This window comes from Lactuca saligna, chromosome 4 (genome assembly GCF_052625555.1).
Source record: "Lactuca saligna cultivar CGN05327 chromosome 4, ASM5262555v1, whole genome shotgun sequence".
Lineage (NCBI taxonomy): Eukaryota > Viridiplantae > Streptophyta > Magnoliopsida > Asterales > Asteraceae > Lactuca > Lactuca saligna.
Genome location: NC_136420.1, coordinates 6,327,613 through 6,352,170, shown reverse-complemented (window position 1 = coordinate 6,352,170; position 24,558 = coordinate 6,327,613). Strand labels below are relative to the sequence as shown.

The following is a 24,558-nucleotide window of genomic DNA, read 5'->3' as shown; positions in this document are numbered from 1 at the left end:
TTAGATTTGATTGCATATATACCTGCGAAAGATGGCTTGATCTTTCCTTCCTTGATGGCTTGCAGGTAGTCCGGGCAGCTTCGCTTCCAATGTCCTATCTTGTGGCAGTAGTGGCACTCTGCCTCCTTCGGGTTAGAGCAGGGCTTAGAGGGATCAACTTTTGTCCCACTAGAAGAGGAACCATCTCGGGCTTTCACCTTTCGATAGTTATTTGAAGAAGCTTTCCTCTTCTTTCCCTTCCCTTGACCAATAGCCAAGACAGGAGCAGCAGACGGATTGGGAGTTGGTGCAACAGACTTGTCCTTGAAATTGCTCTCAGCAACCCTCAAGAGACCTTGGAGCTTACTTAGAGTGACCTCCTCTTTGTTCATGTGGTAGGTCATCCTAAATTGATTATACATCGGAGGCAAAGAGTGAAGCACCATGTCGATCGCCAAGTCTTCACCGAAGTCAACGTTTAACTTGCGAAGGCGGTCGACATACCTTTGCATCTTTTGCAAGTGCACGGTAAGAGATTCTCCATGACCCATCTTAGCGGAAATCATGTTAGTGAAGATCTCGTAACGCTCTTGTCTCGCGTTTTGGTGGTACCTCTCCAACAAGTCTTGATGCATCTCGTATGGATACATGTCCTCGTAGGACTTTTGGAACTCGGAGTTCATGGTGGCGATCATGATGCAATGTACTTTCGTCGCATCTCGCTCATGGGTTTCAAAGGCGGTGATTTCAGCGGGAGTAGCAACTTCGGGGTTGATTTTCTCGAGCTTCTCGTCGAGGACATACTCTTTATCCTCATAGCGAGCAATGGTGCGAATGTATCTTATCCATTCGCCAAAGTTCGTTCCATCGAAGGTGACCTTTTGGCAAAGGCTCATCAACGTGAAAGAACTAGCAGCAGCGTTGTTTGCGTTTGACATCTATGGAAAGGACAAAGATAGATTAGAACAAGAATCCCTAATTATCACCCAATAAGAAAAATTAGGGCTAGGATCCAACAATAACATTTACATACTAGAAAAGGGATGCCGTAATCTAACATGCAAATAAATTGAAGGTAAGTGAATGACGATTCACTAATTCTCCATCAAAACTTAAACTTTTAGTCCTAAGTGTTTTTGAGAATTCCTAGGTTCGGATGAGATTCATTGAACTATTCAATGGCATGTTTAAATCTCGATATGCCCCTCTTGTTTGTGACTGGGATGCCGAGGATCACAAAGCGGGTGTGAATTACCATGCAAATTTACATGGTGCCTTCATTGTTACGATCACCTATTCGATGTGCCGGTAAACCACACACGCTCCATCGAACTATGATAAACAATGAATCACCCTTTGCCACCTTCGCTTAGAACCAATTAGTGTGCCGGTAAACCACACACGTTCCACTAACATCTTAGCAAGGTGCAAAGTGTAATTTCATGGGATTGCATCAATTCACTTTTCCTAAAGTAACTAAGATTGGGAAATTTTAAAAGAAAGTTTAGTTACTTCGTATTTCTTATTATACTTTTAATGAGAGGATGAGGTTGCCCTATCCTACCCGTTCGGCTAACGACCCTCCACCAATCAAGCAAGCGGTGGGTGTGAGTGTACACCCATTAAGCGCCATTTTATAGGCCGCAACCTTATACCCACCTTATAGATCGGCTTCGTGAATGAGGCCTACTAGCGGTAAGACTAGCATTTAGTTATACATATATATATTATTCTAATAACATCATATAAGTATAGGGTTGTATTTTAAACTTTTCAAAATCTATGGTTTGAAATTTAAGTTGTCTAAATTAAAGCTTTTAATCACAAATTTAAATTTCAAAACTATAGGGTAGGTTTTAAACATTTAAAACATGGAGGATCAAATAACAAATAATTTCAATTAACAATTAATATCTTAATTATCTTTATTTGATTTATCTTTGATTTCTTTGAGGATAATTACCAAAAATAATTAAAACAATTAATTAATTATCATATAAAGAAACTAAATATTTAATTAGTTGATAATTACCTTTAACTAGATCAAGATAACACTTATATTTATCAAGAAATCGGATTCATATTGATCTAATTAGTTTATGGAAAGTTTGGATAAGATAAACACAAAGAAATCCCGAATTTTGCCTTTCCTGACGCCTGGACTCGCCGAGTGCACAAGGGGACTCGCCGAGTCAGGCCTACTCGACGAGTCCACCTTGGAACTCGACGAGTCAGTGACTCAAAACCCAAAAATTCGAATTTTGCAGGTTTGTTTCAGTTATTCAAGCAACAATTTGTAGAAAACCAATCTAAGCTCTGATACCACTGTTGGGTTTTAGCCATAAGAACTTTCCTATGTGCGCATGCAAAACCCTATTGCTCGGATCTAGGCTTTCTAATAAACATGCTTTTGAATCCAAGACTTCTAATAGCTAATTAGGTTAAACAACAACATTAATACAGATCTAGAATCATACCTTTGAGTTCCTTGTTGATCTTCTTGTCTTGGAGCTTCTAGAGTCACAATTGTCACTCCTCTAATGGCTTACAAACACCAATAGCAAGCAAGATGATTTAGGAGAGAGGAGAGGGGATGGAATTCGACCAGAGGTTCCTTGCTTTAGGTTCTGAAAGGTTGTACACGAATTCCACACCCCAAGGGCCTATTTATACCTTTAGACTCCTTAAGGGTTTCACCCTAAACCCTAATTGGATAATCTTCACTTAAGGCTATCCAAATCCATTCCATAGATATCCTTATGGACTATTTTGAGCTATCCTAAAGCTCTTAGAAACCGTCCAAAGTCAACCCTAATGGATTTACAGTCTAAAGCTTAACTATCAAACAATTGACAGTTTATACCCTCTTATTTAATTAATCTCTTTAAGTCACCAAATTAATACCAATTAATTTATGACTTATATCAATCAAATAGCTAAATATTATTCCTTATAATATTTACTCTCTCTTAACAAATCATCCTTCAAGTTGCTATGGTGAAGGCAACCCAAAAGGACCATGCACCACCGAATATAGTTATAGCCTTAGACACTATTCCAACAAATAGTTCCTCCTGGAATTCGTTTCCGTTTAGGTCAATGACGATGTTCCTAATACGATTACTAACAGGTACGAATTTGCCACTGGCAACATCTACAATTAGGGCGTTATCAAGTTTTTCTACAGGTAATGCTAATTTCGCACTAAATTTATGCGACACAAAGGAGTAGTTGGCTCCGGAATCAAACAGTATATTTGCAGGCAAACCATTTACAAGAAAGGTACCTGAAGCGACGTCTGCTGCCTCCTTTGCAGCCTCGAGCGTCATCTGGAAGGCTCTCACCTTCGGCTTTGGTGGTATGTTGGGTCTTCCTGCCTCCTTCTTCTTCGGGCAGTCCTTCAAAATGTTCCCTTCTTCATTACACCCATAACATGCCTTCTGGTTAAGGGTGCATTCATTGGCATAGTGCCCAGGCTTTCCGCATTTGTAACAAGTGACCCCTCCATCACACTTCCCAGAGTGCTTCTTCTTGCACTTGTCACACCACTTTGCTTCTGATCCTCCTCCTCTCGAACTAGACTTCGAGAATCTACCTTTCTTACCGGACCTCGAGGATCCGTCAAATTTCCGTTTCTCTCCCACTTCCGCTCTCTCCAGACCCTTTTCTCGTATCTGGGTCTCCACATTCTTAGCAGCCCAGATGGCAGCTTTTAGAGTGGTAGTTTGCTTGACCATTGGACCGAAGTCCGCTGGTAATCCGAGGGCAAATTTGTTAACCTTGGAGAGTTCAGTTGGGATGAGGTGAGGAACAAGCTTCATTTTCTCAGTAAAGCTTGCAGCGTATTCAGTAACGCTCATTCTTCCCTTCTTTAGATTATGGAATTCGTTGCTGATCTCCAGAAGATCCTGCTCAGAGCAGTATTGCATCTTCAACTGTACCAGAAAATCCTCCCACGACATTTTGCTTGCTTCACCTTTGGGCATTGAATCAGCTAATAGCTTCCACCAGCTTAGTACTCCAGATTTCAATAGAGGAACTGCAAGAGCAGTCTTCTGCCTATTGCTACACTCGCAACTCTCAAACATTGTCTCCATCTCAGAGATCCAGTTCATGACTTCCACCGGCGTCGGGCTTCCGGATAGACTCGGTGGCTTGGATGCCATGAAATCCTTGTATTTGCATCCACGTCCATCATTTCCTCCATCCTGGTGGTTTTGCCTAACTATCGGTGGGTTGGCTTGACCAATAGTCCCACTGTAGTTTCCTTCTTCAGTCTGCCCTTCGTTCAACTCGGGCTGTTCGATCTGAATAGTCACTTCCTCTCGATTTTGCTGGAGCAAACGCCTGGTTTCCTCCATTTGACGATCCAACATTGCCTGGATCATCGCTTGCACTCCGGCCATCGTTATTGGTCCGGCAGCGGCTTCCACAACTGGTATTTGCTTGATCACGGGGGGTTGGTGTCCGTTCCCATTTGCGTTTACGTTTCCGCTACGGGTCCTTACCATCTTGATCTATACACCGAATAAGGTGAATTCATATCTTTATTTAGGAGAGACGTTTTAAATCGTCCTTATCACTCCGAAACGTTTACATGCTAGTTCTAATAGCGTAGTCGTACGTTTAGAATCCTAAACACATAAGGTTTCCAGATCCGGTCGGCAACAGACCATAGATCCGAACAAAATAACAGCATATCATGCATAAAGCATTTAGCACATAAAAGCATTTTAGGCACAATTCCTAAAATAAGCTAGTGCTCACACCTCACAATCATCGCTTAGCATTCTAAGTTTAAGTCTAAAAATCCTACAAATTCCTAGTTCGCTTAAACTAATGCTCTGATACCAACTGTGACATCCCCAAAATCACGGCCAGAAAAGACCGGTTTTGTTTATACTTTATTTCAAAATCAGAGTTATCTTTTAATAAAAGGATTGCGGAATTTGTCCCAAAACAATAATATGATAAAGATTTATCAAAAGCATTTCCATAGAAATGTATTTCATTAAAAGACTCGGGATGTCATGTTCGTACAGATCAAAAGTATAAACAGTACAATATAAGCCTTACTACATTATTTCATATCTACAGGCCTATATCCGTAATCCCTCGTCCAAAACATCACACCTATGCTCATGCGCCACTACCTGTAACACATAAAACTGAGGGGGTCAGGCTTGGGAGCCTGGTGAGCACATAGGGTTTTCAACCCACAATAAATAAGTTTATTAATTTCATCAATCAACAATAACCCGATTACCCGTTCCCGTTATCCTCACTTTACGTCCCTAAACACCTATCATAAGGGACCTAGCCTAAGGATCATCATCGGGACGGACACTACTGCTAAGGGGATTCCTCAGCAATAAATGTCCTAATAGGCAACCATGTGGGGGATGGAGTACACCGGTGAACACATCGTTCACAACACCTACAGGTTGCGAGCCTGCTAGTGTTCCACTGGACTGTCTAGAAGAGTCCGTGGTCGTCATCTATACTCCGCTAGATGAGTGGATCAACAACAACAACATCGAGGCCTCTCATCATTTTATCACACATCACCTATTACATCTACCCATGTTTTACCCCAACATTTTCGTAGATATAAAATACGTATACAGTTTATATCATTGAAAACATGTATAACAACGTTCATCTAGCATAGATAGCAAGTATTCAGATAATATGCACACATTGCACGTAATTCATATAAAATACTTCATATCTATGTGTAAGTTGAAGGTAACTATGCACTCACCTGATTAGGTGGTGACTCAGCACTCGGACAGCGCTTCGATACTCTCAAAATGATATTCCTTCGATAAAACCTAGTATCGATACCACTAGGGTTTAGTTTAATGATAACCGCGACAAATTAATTAGTCTGAGTATTATTAAGCATTAATAATACTCGATATATCTTATAATAATAGCCCAAATAATTATTTTAAGGACCTAATAACATTCCTATAATTATTTGAAAGCTATATTAAAAATTGCGTAAGCGTAGCATACTTACAGTGAATTTTATCGAAAACCAGGACTCAATTGGAGTAGCGTTTCGAAACCGAAAAACTCCTTTTTCTCGGGACTCCGGGAGCCTCGGGGCTTCCTTAGGGTGCTAGGGGTTTAACTAGGGCTTAGGGGTGGTTTGGAACCTTAGAGAGAGAAAGAAACTAGAGAGAGAATGAGAAATGGTGTGAAAAATGAGGGCACCTTCGGCCCCCTTTTATAGGCGCGAGGGCCTCGGATACGCGGCGCGTCCAGCAGCGCTACGCGGGGCGTAGCTCGGAGGTGGCTGCCAGCTCGCAACAGCTGGCTCGCACTCGGACTCGGACGGATAAGGCCGAAGGTACTCGGGGCGTACCGGACCTCGTACGCGGGGCGTAATGCGAGTCGTCGTGGCGCGATCCGGAGCGAAGCCTTGGTCAGCAAGCAACGGCTCAGAAGCGGCCACGTCATCATCTTCGCAACAGGTTTCGCATTTTCGAGTCCTAACTTCAAAAATTCGTAACTTTTGCATACGAGCTCCATTTTTGATGTTCTTTATATCCACGCGAAGGTGGGAACATACTCTACAACTTTCGTTTAGACTTCGTTGGCTAATTTTGACTCGATTTTAAATTTTATTTTATCAACGGGTCGGGATAGGATTGGTCTGTTAAATCCTCATAACTTCTTCATCCGACATCCGTTTTCGCCCATCTTTTTCTCGTTACGTTACTCTTAACGAGATCTTCGATTCTTGTTTAGGTCGTGTCGGCTAAAAACCGCTCGATCAAACATTTGAATTTCGGGTAGTACATTGCTAGTCCGAAACTTCGAAAAATCGTAACTTCTTCATACGGAGTCAGATTTGGGCGTTCTTTTTATCGATGTTCTTAGTTTAACATATTCTACGACTTTTGTTTATATTTCTAAGGCTAAAAAGTCTTCTATCGTAAATTCACTATTTTATGTCTTCCGGTGCCGTGTCGGTTTTGCCGTAAAACTTCGGCGGGTCATAACTTCTTCGTTATAGCTCGGATTTCGGCGTTCTTTATATGTACGGAAACCTTGAGACCTATTCTACAACTTTATGTAGAGATATCGGGATTATCTCACACTTTAATTTTGACGCTCATTTTTATTCTTTATTAACTATACATTTTTAATTAAACAATAAACACACAATCACACATAATTCACATAATACTCAAATATTTCATATTTATTACTTCAAAAAGAGTTACAATAGTTGACCTAGACTATTACATTGACAAAAATGCTTAGCCCTGAAAACCCGGGCGTTACAGCTGGGAATAAATATTGACTTTTGGACCTTGACTATTGACTTTGACTTTGACCAGGGTTGACCAAGTTTAACATAAGGACATTTTGGGTAATTTGATTTATAGTTTGAGATTTGGGTTCCTATTAATTGTATAGGCGGCCGGTAAAGACAAATTTTAGAGCAATGATTGGTGCAACTATTCTTGAAAATCCATAACTTGAGGACAAGTTATGGTGATCATAAAACAATTTATGGGAAAAGACTCTTCAAGTTCATAAACTAAGATTATTTAATAATTTTCTTTTTAAAGAAAAACTTTTGGTTTTCCATAACTTGAGGACAAGTTATGGAATCCATTAAAGTTCATATAGATCATCTAATAAACAACCAAACATGTTAAGAACAACTATGATCTAGATCAAATTCATATGAACAAGACAATTAAAATCAAACAATCTTCATGTAATAAGCATAACCCTTAAACTAATACAAAACATGATATTTTTGACAATTATCTTTTGAATTGGATTAAAATGATCATTACAACATCAAAAATAAGTTTATAAGTTCAAAAACATCTTAGGGTAATGATTCTAGTCCAATTCCAGCCAAAAACATCGAATCTATGCACTGATGGGCTTCGACTCATCGAGTGCAGGAACAAACTCGGCGAGTTGGATGTATTTTGCCTCGGTATCGACGAGTGCACCAGTGGACTCGGCGAGTCCACTGTCCAGATGGCCAGAATTTCGATTTTTTCAACAATTTGCATCAAGTGTAAGGAAAACAAGCCTAGGCTCTGATACCACCGATGGGCTATGAGCATTCTAACACTCCTATGGTGTACATGCAATCCTATAAACCTTGGATCTATGTTTTCTCTATTATACATGCAAATATTCAATATTCCAAGGTTTCATCCTAACTAGCATAATATGAAGTATATACAATACAAGAATCTAGTAGAATGATATACATTTTGATGGAGCTTGAAGTCTTGAACCTTTAAGAGCTTAGTGCTCCAAGTGTTATTCCTCAAATGGTTCACAAAATACCACCAACAATTAGAATAACTTGAGAAGAAGGTTATTTAGGATCACTCTATGAAAATCGGCCTTGCCCTCTTTTATGTATGCATTAGTGCCATTTCATGAACCATGGGGTCCTTTATATAGTGTGGCTCATTTAGGGTTACACCATGTAACTCATGCTTTTCATTTCCTTCATGATCCATGGGTTTTAACCTCCATGGAGTATCCATGGGTTAAGCCCAACATGAAGGACAATGGATCACAAAACCCACATATATAAGAATGAATTATTTACATAATCAGTCCCCATATATTTAATTAGTTTCTTTTTTATCACAAAATTAATTCCAAATTGATTCTTGATCAATACTAATTAAATAATATGATTTCATATTAATATATTAGAACTTATAATATATTAATATAAATCATTGAATAACCTTTTTCTCATTTTCTATCCAGTTGTTCCGATGCCATGCAACCCAAATGGACCATGCTACTCTCGGGTCGAGTACATACCAATAATAGTTATGGGCTTAGACATCTAATCCAACAAAAATACCATATGGTTTTTTGATATTGTGATATGTTAGAACAACATGCTAGTACTAGGCTAGGGATCTTCAGGAATTGCATGATAGAATTGCTTGATTGTATGAGGCCTGATAGCCTTGGGTTTTTCCTTATATGAGTTTGACAACATTACTATAGTTGCTTAGTGTATGCATCACGGTTGCACATAATTAAGATCTTATAGCATGAGAATGTTTTGTTCAACTTATTTCCTGTTCCTTGTTTGGTTGTGGGATTAGAGTAGGACCGAGTATTCAGATGTCTATGGGGTCCAACATTATGTATGGCTAACATACACTAGTGCTGCAAGGTTGGTGGAATTTTCATGGGTGAATTGTGTGAGGCCGGTAGGTCAGTTATGAGATACTTAGCTTTCCTCTAGGAGTGGGATTGAGCGACCACCATGCATATGTATATTGTTAGGGTGTTGTGATGATACTTAAGACAAATATGGGTAGGTTTGGAAGGTAGTATGGGCCATTACTACTGAAAGCACAGGACCCATACGCGTAGCAGGGAAGTCACAACCCCTAGGGTTTAGTTGGGGAAATTGGGTCCCTGATACATCGGATCGTTCAGGATCATTGCCAAGGCTGGCAAGGTTTCATACAGACCAGAGCTACTAGAGGATCTTAGTCAGATCCACAACACTTTCCATGTGTCATAGTTGCGAACAGTACGTATTAGATGACGCAGAAATAATGTCCTTGAAGGACATATAGGTCGATGAGCGCCTGAATTACATAGAGAGGCCAGTGGCCGTATTGGAGAGGAAAGTGAAGGTTATACGAAACAAGGAGGTTCCTTTGGTGAAGGTACAATGGGAGCACCGAAGAGGGTCTGAATGGACTTGGGAGCCGGAGGCTGAGATGCGGGAGCACTATCTCGATTTGTTCACCGAAATGGACTTTGAGGATGAAGTCTAGTTCAAGTGGGGGAGAATTGTAACTCCCCGAATCTCAGGTATAAACTTTACAGTCTTATATTATCATTTTAAAGGTTGACTCGACGAGTTGGATGCCCTGACTCGTCGAGTAGGAATTGTTTTGGTCGCGTAACTTGCGTAGCCAACTCGACGAGTTGGAGGACACTACTTGATAAGTTGGAGCTGGAGGATGAAACCCTAATTTCTAGGGTTTTGCACCTTATTTAAAGGGTTATTAGCCTCCCTTGCAACCCTCTGTGAGCTCAGAAACCCTAAATCGTTTTTTCTCTCCACATTTGTGTGTTGATAAGCTTGGAAGGAAGATCTTTTTGCAAGGAGATTGAAGATCAAGAAGTTTGAGTAAAGGAATGGTTTTGGATCTAAATTCTACTCCATTTTAGCATCCTTTGAAGGCAACAGGTTGTTACCTTGATCTCTTTGTAGCTAGATCTTTCTATATTTGAGTTTTGGGGTCATTTTAGCATGTTAGTGTTTCATTTTAGATGTTGGACCATGATCTGAAGTTGCAACTTCAAATCTAGGCTCAACTTGGTCCTTATAATCATAAAGTTTTAGCCTTTAGCAAGATAATGCCTTTCCCTTATCTAGAACCTCTTCTTTAGCTTGATTTGGGTCATTAATACCTTGCATGTACGTAAACTTTTCAACTTTACGTAGGAAGTATGCCTTAGGAGCTTATATATATAATATGGAGCTTTGGGATGGCTTAGAATCATCTGAATGGAGAAAGGAATGAAGGGGATCGACCAGCTGCATGGTCAACTCGGCGAGTCCGATGACGATTAGCCTTGAGGGTTTCTGCATGGACTCGGCAAGTCAGCAAGACGACTCGGCGATTCAGTTAGTGTTTTCTCGACTTTTGGACATGCATGGACTCAACAAGTTTCCTAGAAACTCGACAAGTCAACTGGGGGTTTTCATGACTTCTCGAGTTCTGGAAGGACTCAATGAGTCAGTAATCTGCACTCGACGAGTTGAGTCAACATGGACTGTTGACCTTGACCGTTGAATTTGACCTTGACCAAGGGTTGACCAGGTTGACTTCTATGGGTATTTTGGTAAATTGGAAACTTATGGAAATGGTCTTACGATAAATATAAGGGGTGGAGTCCGTAGCCGTGATTCGAGAATTTGAGCTTATCACTTCAGTTCGATAGTTGTGAGGTGAGTTATCCTCACTATACTAAGGGGTCGAAGGCACCAATGCCGGCCCATTAGATATGATAGCCTAGCAGTTGGTATTATGTTGAGAATGAGTTAGTTATGCATGCTAGTTGCTATTCTAGTTTGGTAGATCTATAGGATTACCTGTGTTATTACCTAATTATCTGTCTGTGCATTAAGTATGTTATATATCGATAGATTATGTGGAATGGTTTGAGGTTGTACTACTCTGTGTGGTAACCAACAAACCCTAAAGTATTCTAGATACGAGATGAGGGCCGAGCAGGGCATGCCAAACTCATATTGAGGGATCAAGAGCATTCCAGATACGAATTGAGGGCCGGGTAGGGCATGCCAGACTCGTACTATGGGCTCAGGAGCATTCCAGAAACGAGCTGAGGGTCGAGTAGGGCATACCAGACTCATACTGTGGGCTCAGTGGAAATCCAAATGTGAGTTGTGGGCCCGGAAGGCAAGCCATAATCACATTATAGGCCCAGGGGTAATCAAGTCTGTAAAGTTGTGGACCAATTACATGTTGTTATTTGTATATGTGCTATGTGCTGTGTATCGGTATTTTAAGGGAACTCACTAAGCTTTGGGCTTACAGTTTCAGTTTTTGTTTCAGGTACATCAGATTATTGCAGGAAGGCAAAGGCATGATTGTACAGCTCCTCATATTTATGACTTTGTTTTTGGGATACTCTGATATTATACTATTTTGAAAACAAGTTTTGTAATGTGTAATGGTTTTGAAATGTTTTGAAAAGTTTAAATTTGGCATGACTTTATGGATGTTACACAAAAAGTTGGAGTATTCAGGGGTTTAAAGGGACAAAAGGTGATGGGACTAGACAAAGTCACATGGTTTATATTTAGCAAGGTAAATAAAGTGGAATACTCTTTACCAAATAGAGTAACAAGGACATGTGGCTTTATGCAAACCAATTAACAGTTTAACACGTCCAACACATTTCAAATGAAGATCAATCAACATCTTTAAAGAACATAATGGAGTTCATACCTTTCGAGATGAACGCAAATATTGCTGGGAAAAAAATCTTCAAAGAAAAAAATGCTCCACTTTCTTCAATAAAAACCTATAATTTTGTGTCTCATTTCTAAGAATAAACACCTCCTGGAACAAGTTCTTCAACAATTTTAGAGACCACAAAATTTTCTTCTCCCATTTTCTTCTTCTTTTATTCAACATCATAATAAGAACATTATAAACTTGATTTTCCAGCAGAAAAATGAAAAAGACAACAACAATTTTTTTTTATTCTTCTAAACTTGAATCAACACATAAAAATAGAAGAACTCATCATAGAAATTTCCCGTTTGAACCCGAAACTTCTTGCAAAAATCTAAAAAATCTTCAAGATAAACACCGAACATGAGTCGTTCCCTTGAACTAGTCACTTGAACCTTCAAGGTACGAATCTGATACCAATTGTTGAAACCCATTTTCATGATCGGTGGATGCGGAATAATAATATCTTGAGATTTAACGAACATAAAAATGAAGAACATGAAGATGAGTAGTTCCATAAACAATAAAAGAGATAAAAATAATACATGAAGAACATTGTTGGGAGAGATAAATTTCCCTTGGTGGGAGAAATCCCACCACACTTTCTCTCTCTATAAACTACATTGTGAGTGCACTCTTGTTACATTACATGACCAACTCTCACTATATATAGGAGATAGAAAATACCAACAATACAATAAAGGGAAATAATACAACCTAATTATCACTCATAATTTGTAGAGCATTTACATGCTCCAACACTTCGATTGTGTCATATCGAAATGTTCGTTTCACTTTCAAATTTTGGAAGAAGTTCCATGAGGAGTTGGGTACCCGATTGCATTTTGGTATTGCGTATCATCCTCAGATAGACAGACAGAGCGAGAGAACCGTCCAGACGCTCGAGGATATGTTGAGGGAATGTATCATAGACTTTGGTGGGAGCTGGAACTCCTACCTACCTCTAGCTGATATTTCTTATAATAACAACTATCATGCCAGTATTGGTATGCCTCCCTTTGAGTTTTTCTATGGGAGGAAGTGTCGGACCTCGATTTGTTGGGGAGAAATTGGTCATCGGGTCATGGGGAGCATGAAGATTGTGCTCAAGACGAAGAAACTTATACAACATGTTAAGCAAAGATTGTAGACATATCAGAGTCACCTTGGAAACTTATACTCCTGAAGGTGTCGCCTTGGAAAGGTTTTATCCGATTCAGGAAGCGGGGAAAGATGGCCCCCAAATTTATTGGTCCTTTCTGAGTGGCCGCTAGGGTGGGCAAGGTAGCCTACCGTTTGGAATTTCTGAAAGAGCTCATTCAGATTCATAACACCTTCCATGTATCCAAGTTCCGGAAGTGTGTAGCAGGCGAGACTGATGTAGTACCCTTGGATGGTATTCAGGTGGATGACCGCTGAATTATGTTGAGCGACCGATAGCGATTACTGATAGAAAAACGAAGGCCTTGTGGAATAAGGTACTGAATCTGGTCAAGGTGCAGTGGCAACATCAGAAGGGATTGGGAGCTTGAGGAGGAGATGCGTCAACATTACCCCAATATATTCACGGTTGAGGACTTCAAGGATGAAGTCTGATTCTAATGGGGGATATTTGTAACATCCTTGTTCCAGGTATTAAATTTCAAGTCTTTAATTATTATTTTGTTTTAATTTGGCCTAGCCACGATGTGGTATTGGAATGTCACGACCTGACGCTCAATTAATGAATAACGTGCATTCGCGCTGGGCCATGATGTGGCGTTAAGTGGCCACGAGGTGGTAGTCGTTTTGGGCCTAAAACCCTTATCTCGGAGTTGGTGCTCTGTTTAAGGACACTAACTCCTAGGGTTGCGTCATTTGGCAGCCTCCGCCCTCTGAAAACGTTCCCTTGTCCAAACCCTAGCCCCCTTTTGTGCCTTGAGAGATAAAAGCCCATTTTTATGAAGGTTGAAGGAAGAAGGAGCTTTTGGTATTGCTTGTGAGTGTGGTTCTAACTTAGATTCATCACCTACATCTCATTTCTGCATCTTTAGAGGTATAAAGTCTTTATCTTGATCATTAGTTCCCTAGATCTTTTTCTATGTCATTTTATGAGCTTTTAGTCCCAAACTTTCTTGGTCTTACAGTTTGAGTGGACTCCAGATTCTTTGAGTGAATTGTTAGCTTCTAGACCTTGGGGTTGGTTGGAAAATTGGCTTGCATGGATGATTGAATGAAGCAATGCATTGATAATGTCATTAAGATCTTGTCTTAATAGCATGTCATAATGGATACAACTGGAAACTTTGTCTATCAAAACCTTATGGGGTTTCATATCTGAGTGTTGGAGCTATTGGGGTTGAGATATAACAACTTAATCCATTAAGTTGTGTATGCCCAGTGCCCATAACGCAACTACCATTTACCACAACGTGGTGACTGGTGTTTCCGCGACCCTCTCCTTGGACGGCGCCACGACATGGGATTTGAATGATGGCCGATTGTTTTGTGTTGGAGCACCCACGTCGTGGCCTATGGGTTACCATGACGTGGTCACCTGTCAATTTGACTTTGACCATTAACTTTTGGTCAGTTTAGAGAATTTTTAGGGTGTAGACTGGGTAGGTATCTTTTTTTGTTGTTAGGTGTTCGTAGTCCCAGTCATAACGATATGTCAGCTGTATTGATTTAGCTTCTATATGAGAGGTGAATATTCTCATTATATTACTTCTTGTAAAGTAGTGTATGCATGATGACCAACTGGGTCTTAATTGTTGACCGAGGACACCAGAGGAGAGGATTGGAGATCGTGATGACTTTTAGAAGGCCACAACCTTATAGTGCTTTATTTGAACTATGTTTTGGTATTAATTATTTATACCTCGCTATTTTGTATTGGACTGGATCTTCACACTTTTAAATTTTGAAAACTATTTGAATTAGAATCATTTGTTTTAAAAATTACTCTGATGAACAGTGTTTCACAACGCTTCCCCATCTTATCTCCTATATATATGGAGACTAGGTCGGATGCATAGATACACGTTGGTCAATCTCCAACTATTGTGTATTCTTAAGAGATAACCTTATCTGATGGAGACTAGGTTGGATGTCTGACACCTTATTCAATGTTGAAGCCGAGTGTCATGCGGTTATAAACATGGTCATGGAAACGTGTTGGCTTTGCAACCTTCTCGTGCAGGAAAAGGTTTCCCTCGGTCACGTCCATGTTTTACACTTCTCGCCATCCAACAACATACAAACATTTTTTCCCAACAATATGCCTTGACGATTTTTCATCAATTTTCAAAAACAACTCGGCCATATGCCCTCCCCACTCGCTCAAGTTGTGGGGGCATTTTAGCATACAGAGTCGGTCCTAAGGATTTAAATATCCTCAAATGCTTTGGATGGGACAGATAGAAGAGCCTTTATTGTTATGTTTTTTATTTTTAAATAAATATATACATATATAACATAATAAAAAATAAGCCCTCTGCGACTACCTACTTTAACCCTGCTCAACTCCCCCATGTTAGCATAAGATACTTTGTATTTATATTTGTAATATTTGTATTTCTGTGAAGAAAGAAACACAAGTGAAATTTTTTACGGATCCGCATGATGGAAGATCCATACTTAGGCCGATTAACATTTTGGTCTTTAGATGTGTAAGAGGGAAGCACACTTGTGTGAATCTTACTGGGGTCTCTCCTCTCGTTGGTTTGAGGAGCGGAGATTTCACAGCAGAGAATGCCGCTGCGTGCTAAGTGGCAAAACACAAAAATGAATGTATAGAAAATCAACATGTGTTTGTATCTTTTGCATTCGATACATTCGGTTTTCTCGCACTAGAGGCGGTAGAGCTCCTCAACAGAGTCCAACATGTCATGCATTTTAATGTTATGTATCCTAGATCCATAGATGTTTTCAAAAGAATTAGTTTTATCATCCAGAAAGAGCTAGCGGCGCAACTTGTTGCCCGTTTGCCTTCTGTCAATATGTATTGAACTATATATGCTAATTTGAATTATGGACGCTTGATTGTGTTGAAATAGTTTATATAAATATAAAATTTACATCCCTTAATTAACAAGATCTTTCTATTCTAATAAATAAATATGTTTGTTATCCTTTTATCATATGTCATCCTATTAAGTTTTCTAATTAATGTCATGCTACTTATTAACATATTGATTCTCTATTTTAATTTTTTTACTCTAATTACATTAAATTAATAACATTAGAATAAATAATAAAATAAAATTAATACATACTATAGGGTCACGTATTTATTTAAATCAACAATTATATTTTATACAACTAAATAATATCTCTTAATTAATAATTTATTTAAAAATAATTGATTAATAATTTTAATATTTTATATTAAAAATTTAATTAATTTTATACGTTGAATTGAAGAGACAAATATATTTGATAGTTTATATTTACTTAAAAAGAAATTATTCGATGGTGTGCTACAAGTTTTACCTTATTGGAGGGCTGAGAGTAGGTAATCGACTATTTTCATGCTCCATGATACAACTTGCATGTTTTTATTATATAATAAAATAATTTAACTGTGTAAGTTACGTTTCTGAATTCTGAGTTTTATTGTTTTACACGTATGCTTTATTTATAAAATATCATATTAAAATCTAGGTGACTATGAATTGACTTTATTCGGCAAAGTTGAAACACCACTAAAAAATACGATTCCGCATATACCAAAGATTATTTAATTTAAAACCAAATTCCAATATTGTTGTCAACTTAAAGTCATTCCGGTTCAAATAATAATCAAATTAGATACACAATCATTATCATAAACAAAAATCCGAATTTTTTATCATGCATGATTATGATACGATGTTTAAAATTAAGAAAAATTAATAGATTGCGATATATATATATATATATATATATATATATATATATATATATATATATATATATATGTGTGTGTGTGTGTGTTTAGAACAAACTGAATATTGAATATAATAGAATGAATCAATCTTTTAAATTTGTTAATTTTAGGTTAAAAAAATAAAAAATCTCTAGCTAATAATTGAGTTTTTTCATAAATGGAAAAGGCAACTACTCTAAAAGTCCAAAATATAGCACCCTTCTTCCCGCCGGGAAAAAAACAAAACAGTAAAGTAATTAATCGAAAAAAATCCCAACTTTGCAACTATAAATTAGTTGGTGTTCTTAGTGAACATATTTGCTCTGCATCTAATCTCTCACAGCCATCGAACGATCTCACATCTGTAAGTTTCCAAAGCTTCACAACTTCTATGTGAACTTATATCATCTTTGGTAATTCTTAAATTGATCAAAACTTTGATGAAAGTTAGCGATCTGAATTCGCTATTTGCTATGCAAATCTGAGTTGAGATCTGTGGTTTTCAATTTGGGGGAAGAACAGGGTTTTTAAGGAACGATAATGGCACGCAAGAAGATCAGAGAGTATGATTCCAAAAGGCTGGTGAAGGAGCATTTTAAGAGGATTTCTGGTTCCGAATTGGCTATTAAATCTGCACAGGTAAAGAGACTCCTTTTTGTGTTAGATTCGTTAGATTTATTATATGTAGCCCTAATTCTTATTGGTGTCGATTGAAATTTTAGTCCCTTTGTTCCCAAGCAAACGATGATTTTCCTTATTGAATTGCAAAGGGAAAGTTTAATCTGATTTTACAACTTAAAATTGCTTATGCGTTTCATGTCAAAACCAATTAGCAACTGTAGATCACCACAGGATCATTACTATTAGCAAGTATTTCAAACGGATCTGTACAGTAGCTAACCAGAAAATCTAAGAAGCTAGATCCAAATTTACAAATTCATTACGTTGTGGAAAAAATTATGTAGTTTGCTTGTTCGTAACATAAATCGAACAGTATTTGAGGTGGGAGAATGACATATTTCATTTCTGATACATTAGGTTACAGAATCAACCGACTTGAATGAGCTAATCGAGAGGGAACCTTGGCTATCCTCATCCAAATTGGTTGTGAAGCCCGACATGTTGTTTGGGAAACGTGGGAAAAGTGGACTCGTTGCTCTAAATCTTGATTTAGCCCAAGTTTCTGAATTTGTAAAAGCACGACTTGGCAAAGAGGTTGAGATGGGAGGATGCAAAGGTCCCATAACCACATTCATCGTTGAACCTTTTATTCCACACAATGATGAGTTTTATATCAACATTGTTTCTGAGCGATTAGGGTGTAGCATTAGTTTCTCAGAATGTGGAGGAATTGACATCGAAGAGAATTGGGACAAGGTACGTGTGTGTATTTCATATCTATTCATTTGTTCCTTATTTTACTCTAGATTTTTTTAATCATTTGTTCATTTCTTTTTGGTTTTCAGGTGAAGACAATCTTTTTACCAACTGGGATGTCATTGAATCAAGAGATATGCGCTCCACTTGTTGCAACTCTTCCATTGGAGGTGAGCTTATTGTAATTCTCTCATTATTTGTTCATTTTGAATCTTGGATACTTATTTCTCTAATGATGCAGATCAAACCTGTAATTGAGGACTTCATCAAATCTATATATACTCTATTTATAGGTAAAATTTTATATTCTTTGAACTCTCTGCTCTCATTACTTAACTATGTAAACCGATCATTGATCTTTTTTGTTTTTGTGTATATTCAGATCTTGACTTCACTTTCCTAGAAATGAACCCTTTCACCCTGGTTGATGGAAAACCTTATCCTCTTGATATGAGAGGAGAGCTTGATGACACTGCTGCTTTCAAGAACTTCAAAAAGTACGATTGTTTTCTTTGATTCTCCATATAATTAATATGTAACAGCCTTCTATTGTCATCTTAGATGCTGTTTCTTTTTTACTTAGTGGGGATTTGATTAAGGATAAAAAGGTCTTACTTACATTTGCTTCTAATTTTTCAGGTGGGGAAACATTGAGTTCCCATTGCCTTTTGGAAGAGTTATGAGTGCTACTGAAAGCTTTATTCATGGACTAGATGAAAAGGTACAACAAATTCACTTGATGAGAAAATTTATAAAAATATAAATGTGATTAATTAAATCATACAAAAACAAAATTGCAGACTAGTGCATCTTTGAAGTTTACAGTTCTTAATCCAAAGGGAAGAATTTGGACCATGGTTGCAGGTGGAGGTGCCAGTGTCATATATGCCGATACAGTATGTTTGTTTCCCATTCCATTCTTATAATTTAATTATCCAAATTTATATCGAATATTTATTTATTTATTTTTTTATTATAAAATCATATATATATATATATATATATATATATATATATATATATATATTGTAAACAACCAGGTTGGAGATCTTGGTTATGCTTCTGAGCTTGGAAATTATGCAGAATACAGTGGTGCACCAAATGAAGAGGAGGTTTTGCAGTATGCTCGAGTTGTCATTGATGTAAGCCACTCAATCCCCATTAATAATAATGTTAGAAATGGCATTTATGTCACTATATGATAATTTGTGTCATGTAACAACTGAACAGTGTGCAACTGCTGATCCGGATGGGCAAAAGAGAGCTCTGGTAGTAGGAGGTGGAATTGCTAACTTCACAGATGTTGCAGCCACATTCAATGGCATCATTCGTGCAATGAAAGAAAAGGTTACTCATTTACTCTTTTTTTTCTTAATAGTAAAATTGGAAAGTTTAATGGGTTTTGACAAATTTGTTTGTTGTTATAGGAGTCTAAGTTGAAAGCTGCAAACATGCATATTTATGTAAGGAGAGGAGGTCCAAATTACCAAAGAGGACTTGCAAGGATGCGTGCACTCGGAGAGGAAATTGGCATCCCAATTGAGGTAAACCTTTTTTTATATTTCCTTAATCTGCATTTGTTATGCAAGACAGGACAGAACAGAACAGGTTGTACTGGAACATAAGACTGATGTCAGTAGGACAACAATCGCAATATTTTTGTCGGATTGAAAAAAGAGCGAACAAATTGACATCTGTCTCAGTCCAATGAACAAACGTATGTTTTGAATTGACCAAGTTTGACCGACCAAAAATTGGTAATAAATTTGTTTTTATAGGTGTATGGTCCTGAGGCAACAATGACAGGAATATGCAAACAAGCAATTGACTGCATTACTGCAGCTGCATAAACTTGGTAAATGTTTGTGTCTGTTGTGTTTTTGTTGAATTCAAATGTAGCATGTAACTCAAGTGTTTTGTTCTGTTATGTTTTGTTTTTGTATGGGTGTGTCTTTGTTTTTTTTTTTAAACCACATTGTAGAAAATTGAACAAAAAAGAAATAATCTTGCGGCTCGTTTGATATATTTATACGTGTATCTGATGATTTGGTAAGACGGAAGAGCAGAAGTGTACCTGATTATTAAGTAAAATCTCTTAAAATATCCGAAAATAATATTTGATTGCATGGATATACGAAAGCTCGGTTTCAGAGAGCTTTTTCATATATTCATGTAAAATGGAACATACGCCCAATATAATACTACCAAAGTACTAATTAACAACCAAGTATCAAATGAAATCAAGAAGTTTAACTGACCGGAGAACTAATCAGTTAAAACTGATGCTTAATAGAATGACGATGTAAAAGAAACTTGAAACATAACAAAATCATACAACTCGACAAATCTATTTTGTAATTTAAGCCTCATGAGGTGGTTATTCATTTCAGTATTTGAACTTTGAAGTTGACAGTATATAATTAAATTATAATCATTAAAAATGTATAATATTATTTCCAATACAGTCATGTAAAATTTATCTTTTGTTATTTATTTGGATATTTAGTTTTAGAACTATTAACAAAAAAAAAAAAGGCCATATTCGGAGAACACTTATATCGTTTTTTCAATTATCAAGAAAAGACCACAAAACACGTGAATCTTGATTGCGGAATAGCAAGACATGGACTTTATATGACAACCTAACCCCACGAGTTTAAATCATTTCACGATTTTTGTTATTATACAACTTTAAGGGGGCTGTGTTTGACTTGTCTTTTTGAAAGTCAAAAGTTTTTTTTGGAAAAGTTACAAAAAGTCAGGTTTTCCTAACTTTTTCAAAAAATTAGTTTTCCTTCTATCTAAAATCCAAAAGTAGTTTTTAAAATGTTTGTACCAAACATCTTTTACATTTTATCTTTTTCAAAAAGGATTTTTACCTCCCAAAAAGACAAACCAAACACCCCCTAACTACAAACAACAAATGATAGACATGGACTTTTGTCATGTTGGAACACTAACAATTAAGATGTCCTATTATAATACAACCAAAAGAGACTCATAAAAGAATTGGATACTTAATGAACATGTACACGATCACTTACCAAAGTAGAAAAGTTAAAAAAATAATTAAAGTGGCAAAAAATGGATTGTTGGTGCATATAAAGAGATTGGCATGCTTATGTTTATGTTCATAATAGGTACATTCTTAGTGAATTCCTTATCTACTATTGTGTTTTTTGACTCGGGTGTGAGTTGGTTGTTTGTATCTTAGTCCTTCACTAAGGATTTCGATATGACCCTTGGAGAGTTGGAATTTTCATTGCGAGTTTTCATCGCCAACAAACATAAGGTTTCTGCTTCGAGGTTTTCCATGGTTGTACCTTGGAGATATTCGGGGTGACCTACCCGATTGACCTGATTCCCATCCCTATGTGAGATGTGTGCGTGATCGTAGGGATGGATTGACTGAGCAGATTTGGAGCCATGATTGATTGTAAGAGGCAACTTGTGGTGGTTCGAACCCTAAGTAGGGGAGAACTTGCTATTTATGGAGAGGGTACCAGGGTTGGTTCAACATTATGTTCGGCTTCTAGGGCTAAGCAATATCTCCAACATTGATGTTCACGATACCTCACGTATGTGGCTGACACTCGAGTTGAGGGGAAGAAGTTAGTTTCTGATGTGCCAGTGGTTAGGGAGTTTCTAGATGTTTTCCCGGAGGATATACCCATTGTGCCTCCCATAAGGCAGGTGATGTTTAGGATCGATTTGATCCTTGGTGCGACCCCGATTGCTAAGGCATTGTATCGATCCACACTGTGAGATACATGAGTTGTCATCTCAGCTCTAGGAACTGTTGGGCAAACACTTTATCTAACCGAGCAGTTCACCTTGGGGAGCACCGATTTTATTTGTAAAGAAGAAAGACATTTCTGATCGAATGTTCATAGATTACATGGAGTTGAATAAATTGATGGCGAAGAACCGTTACCCACTTCCGAGGATTAATAATCTTTTCTATCAGTTCAAGGGTTTGTCTTGGTTCTCTAATATTGATTTGAGGTCGGGTTACCACCAGATGAGAGTCAGAGATGAGGATGTGGAGAAGATAACTTTTTAGACTCGATATAGGCACTATAAGTTTGTGGTAATATCGTTCGGGTTTACCAATGCACATGTAACATTCATGGATTTAATGAAACGAGCATACAGATTGATGCTCGATCGGCTGGTCATTGTTTTTATTAAAGATATTTTGGTATACTCCAAGACTAGGGATCAACATGAGGAGCACTTGCGAGAGTTACTTGGAGTGTTGAGGAAGGAGATACTATATGCTAAGTTCTCCAAATGTAAATTCTGCTTGCGAGAGGTCTAGTTACTAGGACACCTCATCAATTAGAATGAGATTTTGGTCGATCCAGCCAAGATCGAGGTGGTTATGCAGCGGGAGGACCCGAAGTCTCCATCTGAGAACTGGATTTTTTTGGGTTAACGTGTCTAAGCTCATAACTAAATTGATATATACTTGAATTAGAAAGGAAGTCCTTTTTGGGTTGCCTTCATAACTAATAATCGAATATAATGACATTTGGAGAGAAAGGTTGATGTATTGATTTATTATATGATTAATAAATTGTAATAAATGTTTTGTTAATATATTATATGATTAATATATTAATTGGAAATAGTAATAATTAAATAAGAATTATTCAAAATCAATTTAGATTTAATTTCGGGTTAATTAGAATTAATTAAAGGTTTAAGGACTTAAGTTGTAATTGTTCAATAGTTGAACAAGGAAGGATTCCAGAATCTTCCTTGAAGGGGATGGTTTTGGCTAGCCCTGGATAGGGTTTTTGGAAGCCTTCCGAAGATAAGGATACTAGATAATATCTTGAATTTGAAAGTTATTATTTTATTCAATATTAGGGTTTCCATGGTTTTCTTATCAACTATAAATAGGACCCCTTGAGTACCTCATTTTCGTCCACTCCTACTCCCAAGAGAATAGCCAAATTTTCTCTCCCATTTCCTTTGGGGAATATGACTTATGAAGGTAATTAACTTTTCGGTATGTTCACATCTGGGTAACTATCTTTTTTTTGTACACATTTAGGTAACAAACTTGTTGGAAATGTTCACATATAACCATTATGACCTGCTATAGCAGGTTAAATCCTAGATGTAAACGTTTTCAACAAGTTCGTTACCTAGATGTGTACAAAAAAAATAGTTACCTAAATATGAACAAAACGAAAAGTAAAAAATAAATTACACGAATGGTCCCTATGGTTTAGAGTAATTTGTGTTTTTGGTCCCTAACTTATTTTTTTTTAAACTTGGATGGTCCTTATTATTTATTTTTGTTGCGCGTTTGGTTCCTGTCTTACCTAATGAGACTATTGTGCCTTATTAATTTATTTTTTAATTAATTTTCTTATTTATCTATTTATTTTTTGTATATTTAAAAAAATTAATAGACCACCCTACTGTTTATTTTTTAATTAATTTATTTTTTTAACTCGGAAGGGCTCTACTGTTTATTTTTGTTATGCGTTTGGTTCATGTCTTACCTAAAAAGACTATTTTGCCCTTATTAATTATTTTTAATTAATTTTCTTATTTATATATTTATTTTTTATATATTTAAAAAAATTAATATACCCCACATATCTGTATCTCCTCACCATAATCCTGAAACCACATTTGAAAATTTTAATTTGAGTCTTACCGGTCACCTTCTCATCTCTTATCCTCCCCAACTTCTATTTCTTTTCCATCTTTAGTAACATCGACGTCTTCACCATCCTTCTTTTTTTGGTACTTCAACTCTAGCGAACCAACACCATAACCTACAGTCTCTTCATCATTAGTGGGTTGTGGTATTGATTCGACAAAGTTAAAGGACCGAAAAAAGAAGTGACGATGAAGACGTCGATATCACTAAAAATGGAAAATAAATAGAAGCTGAGAAGGATGAGAGACGGGATGGTGAGGAGATACATATATGCGGGGTCTACTATTGTTTATTAAATACATAAAGTATAAGTACATAAACAAGAAAATTATTTAAAAAAATAAATTAATAAGGGCACAATAGTCTTTTTAGGTAAGACATAGACCAAGCTCGTAACAAAATTAAACAGTAGGGACCATCCGAGTTAAAAAAAATAAATTAATTAAAAAATAAATAGTAGGGATCATCCGAGGAGATACAAATATGTGTGGTCTATTAATTTTTTTTAAATATGTAAAAAATAAATACATAAATAAGAAAATTAATTAAAAAATAAATTAATAAGGGCACAATAGTCTTTTTAGGTAAGACAGGAACCAAACGCG

At 37.1% G+C, this 24,558-nt stretch overlaps 1 protein-coding gene across 2 annotated transcripts; it reads left to right on the top strand.

Annotated features, from left to right (window-relative positions):
- The first annotated feature begins 17,101 nt into the window (after positions 1–17,101).
- On the top strand, positions 17,102–20,295 carry LOC145041116 (ATP-citrate synthase alpha chain protein 2). 2 transcript variants are annotated; one of them, XM_078989046.1, is made up of 12 exons: positions 17,102–17,257; positions 17,416–17,532; positions 17,932–18,270; positions 18,360–18,440; positions 18,512–18,563; positions 18,653–18,767; positions 18,910–18,991; positions 19,071–19,166; positions 19,311–19,412; positions 19,501–19,617; positions 19,698–19,814; positions 20,049–20,295. In XM_078989046.1, the coding sequence occupies exons 2-12, from the start codon at positions 17,434–17,436 to the stop codon at positions 20,118–20,120; spliced, it is 1,272 nt and encodes a 423-aa protein (XP_078845172.1). In that variant the 5' UTR covers positions 17,102–17,257; positions 17,416–17,433; the 3' UTR covers positions 20,121–20,295. The 2 variants fall into 2 exon arrangements, with proteins under 2 accessions (XP_078845172.1, XP_078845173.1); XM_078989047.1 differs by having other exon boundaries at positions 17,140–17,257; positions 17,411–17,532.
- Positions 20,296–24,558: the final 4,263 nt, after the last annotated feature.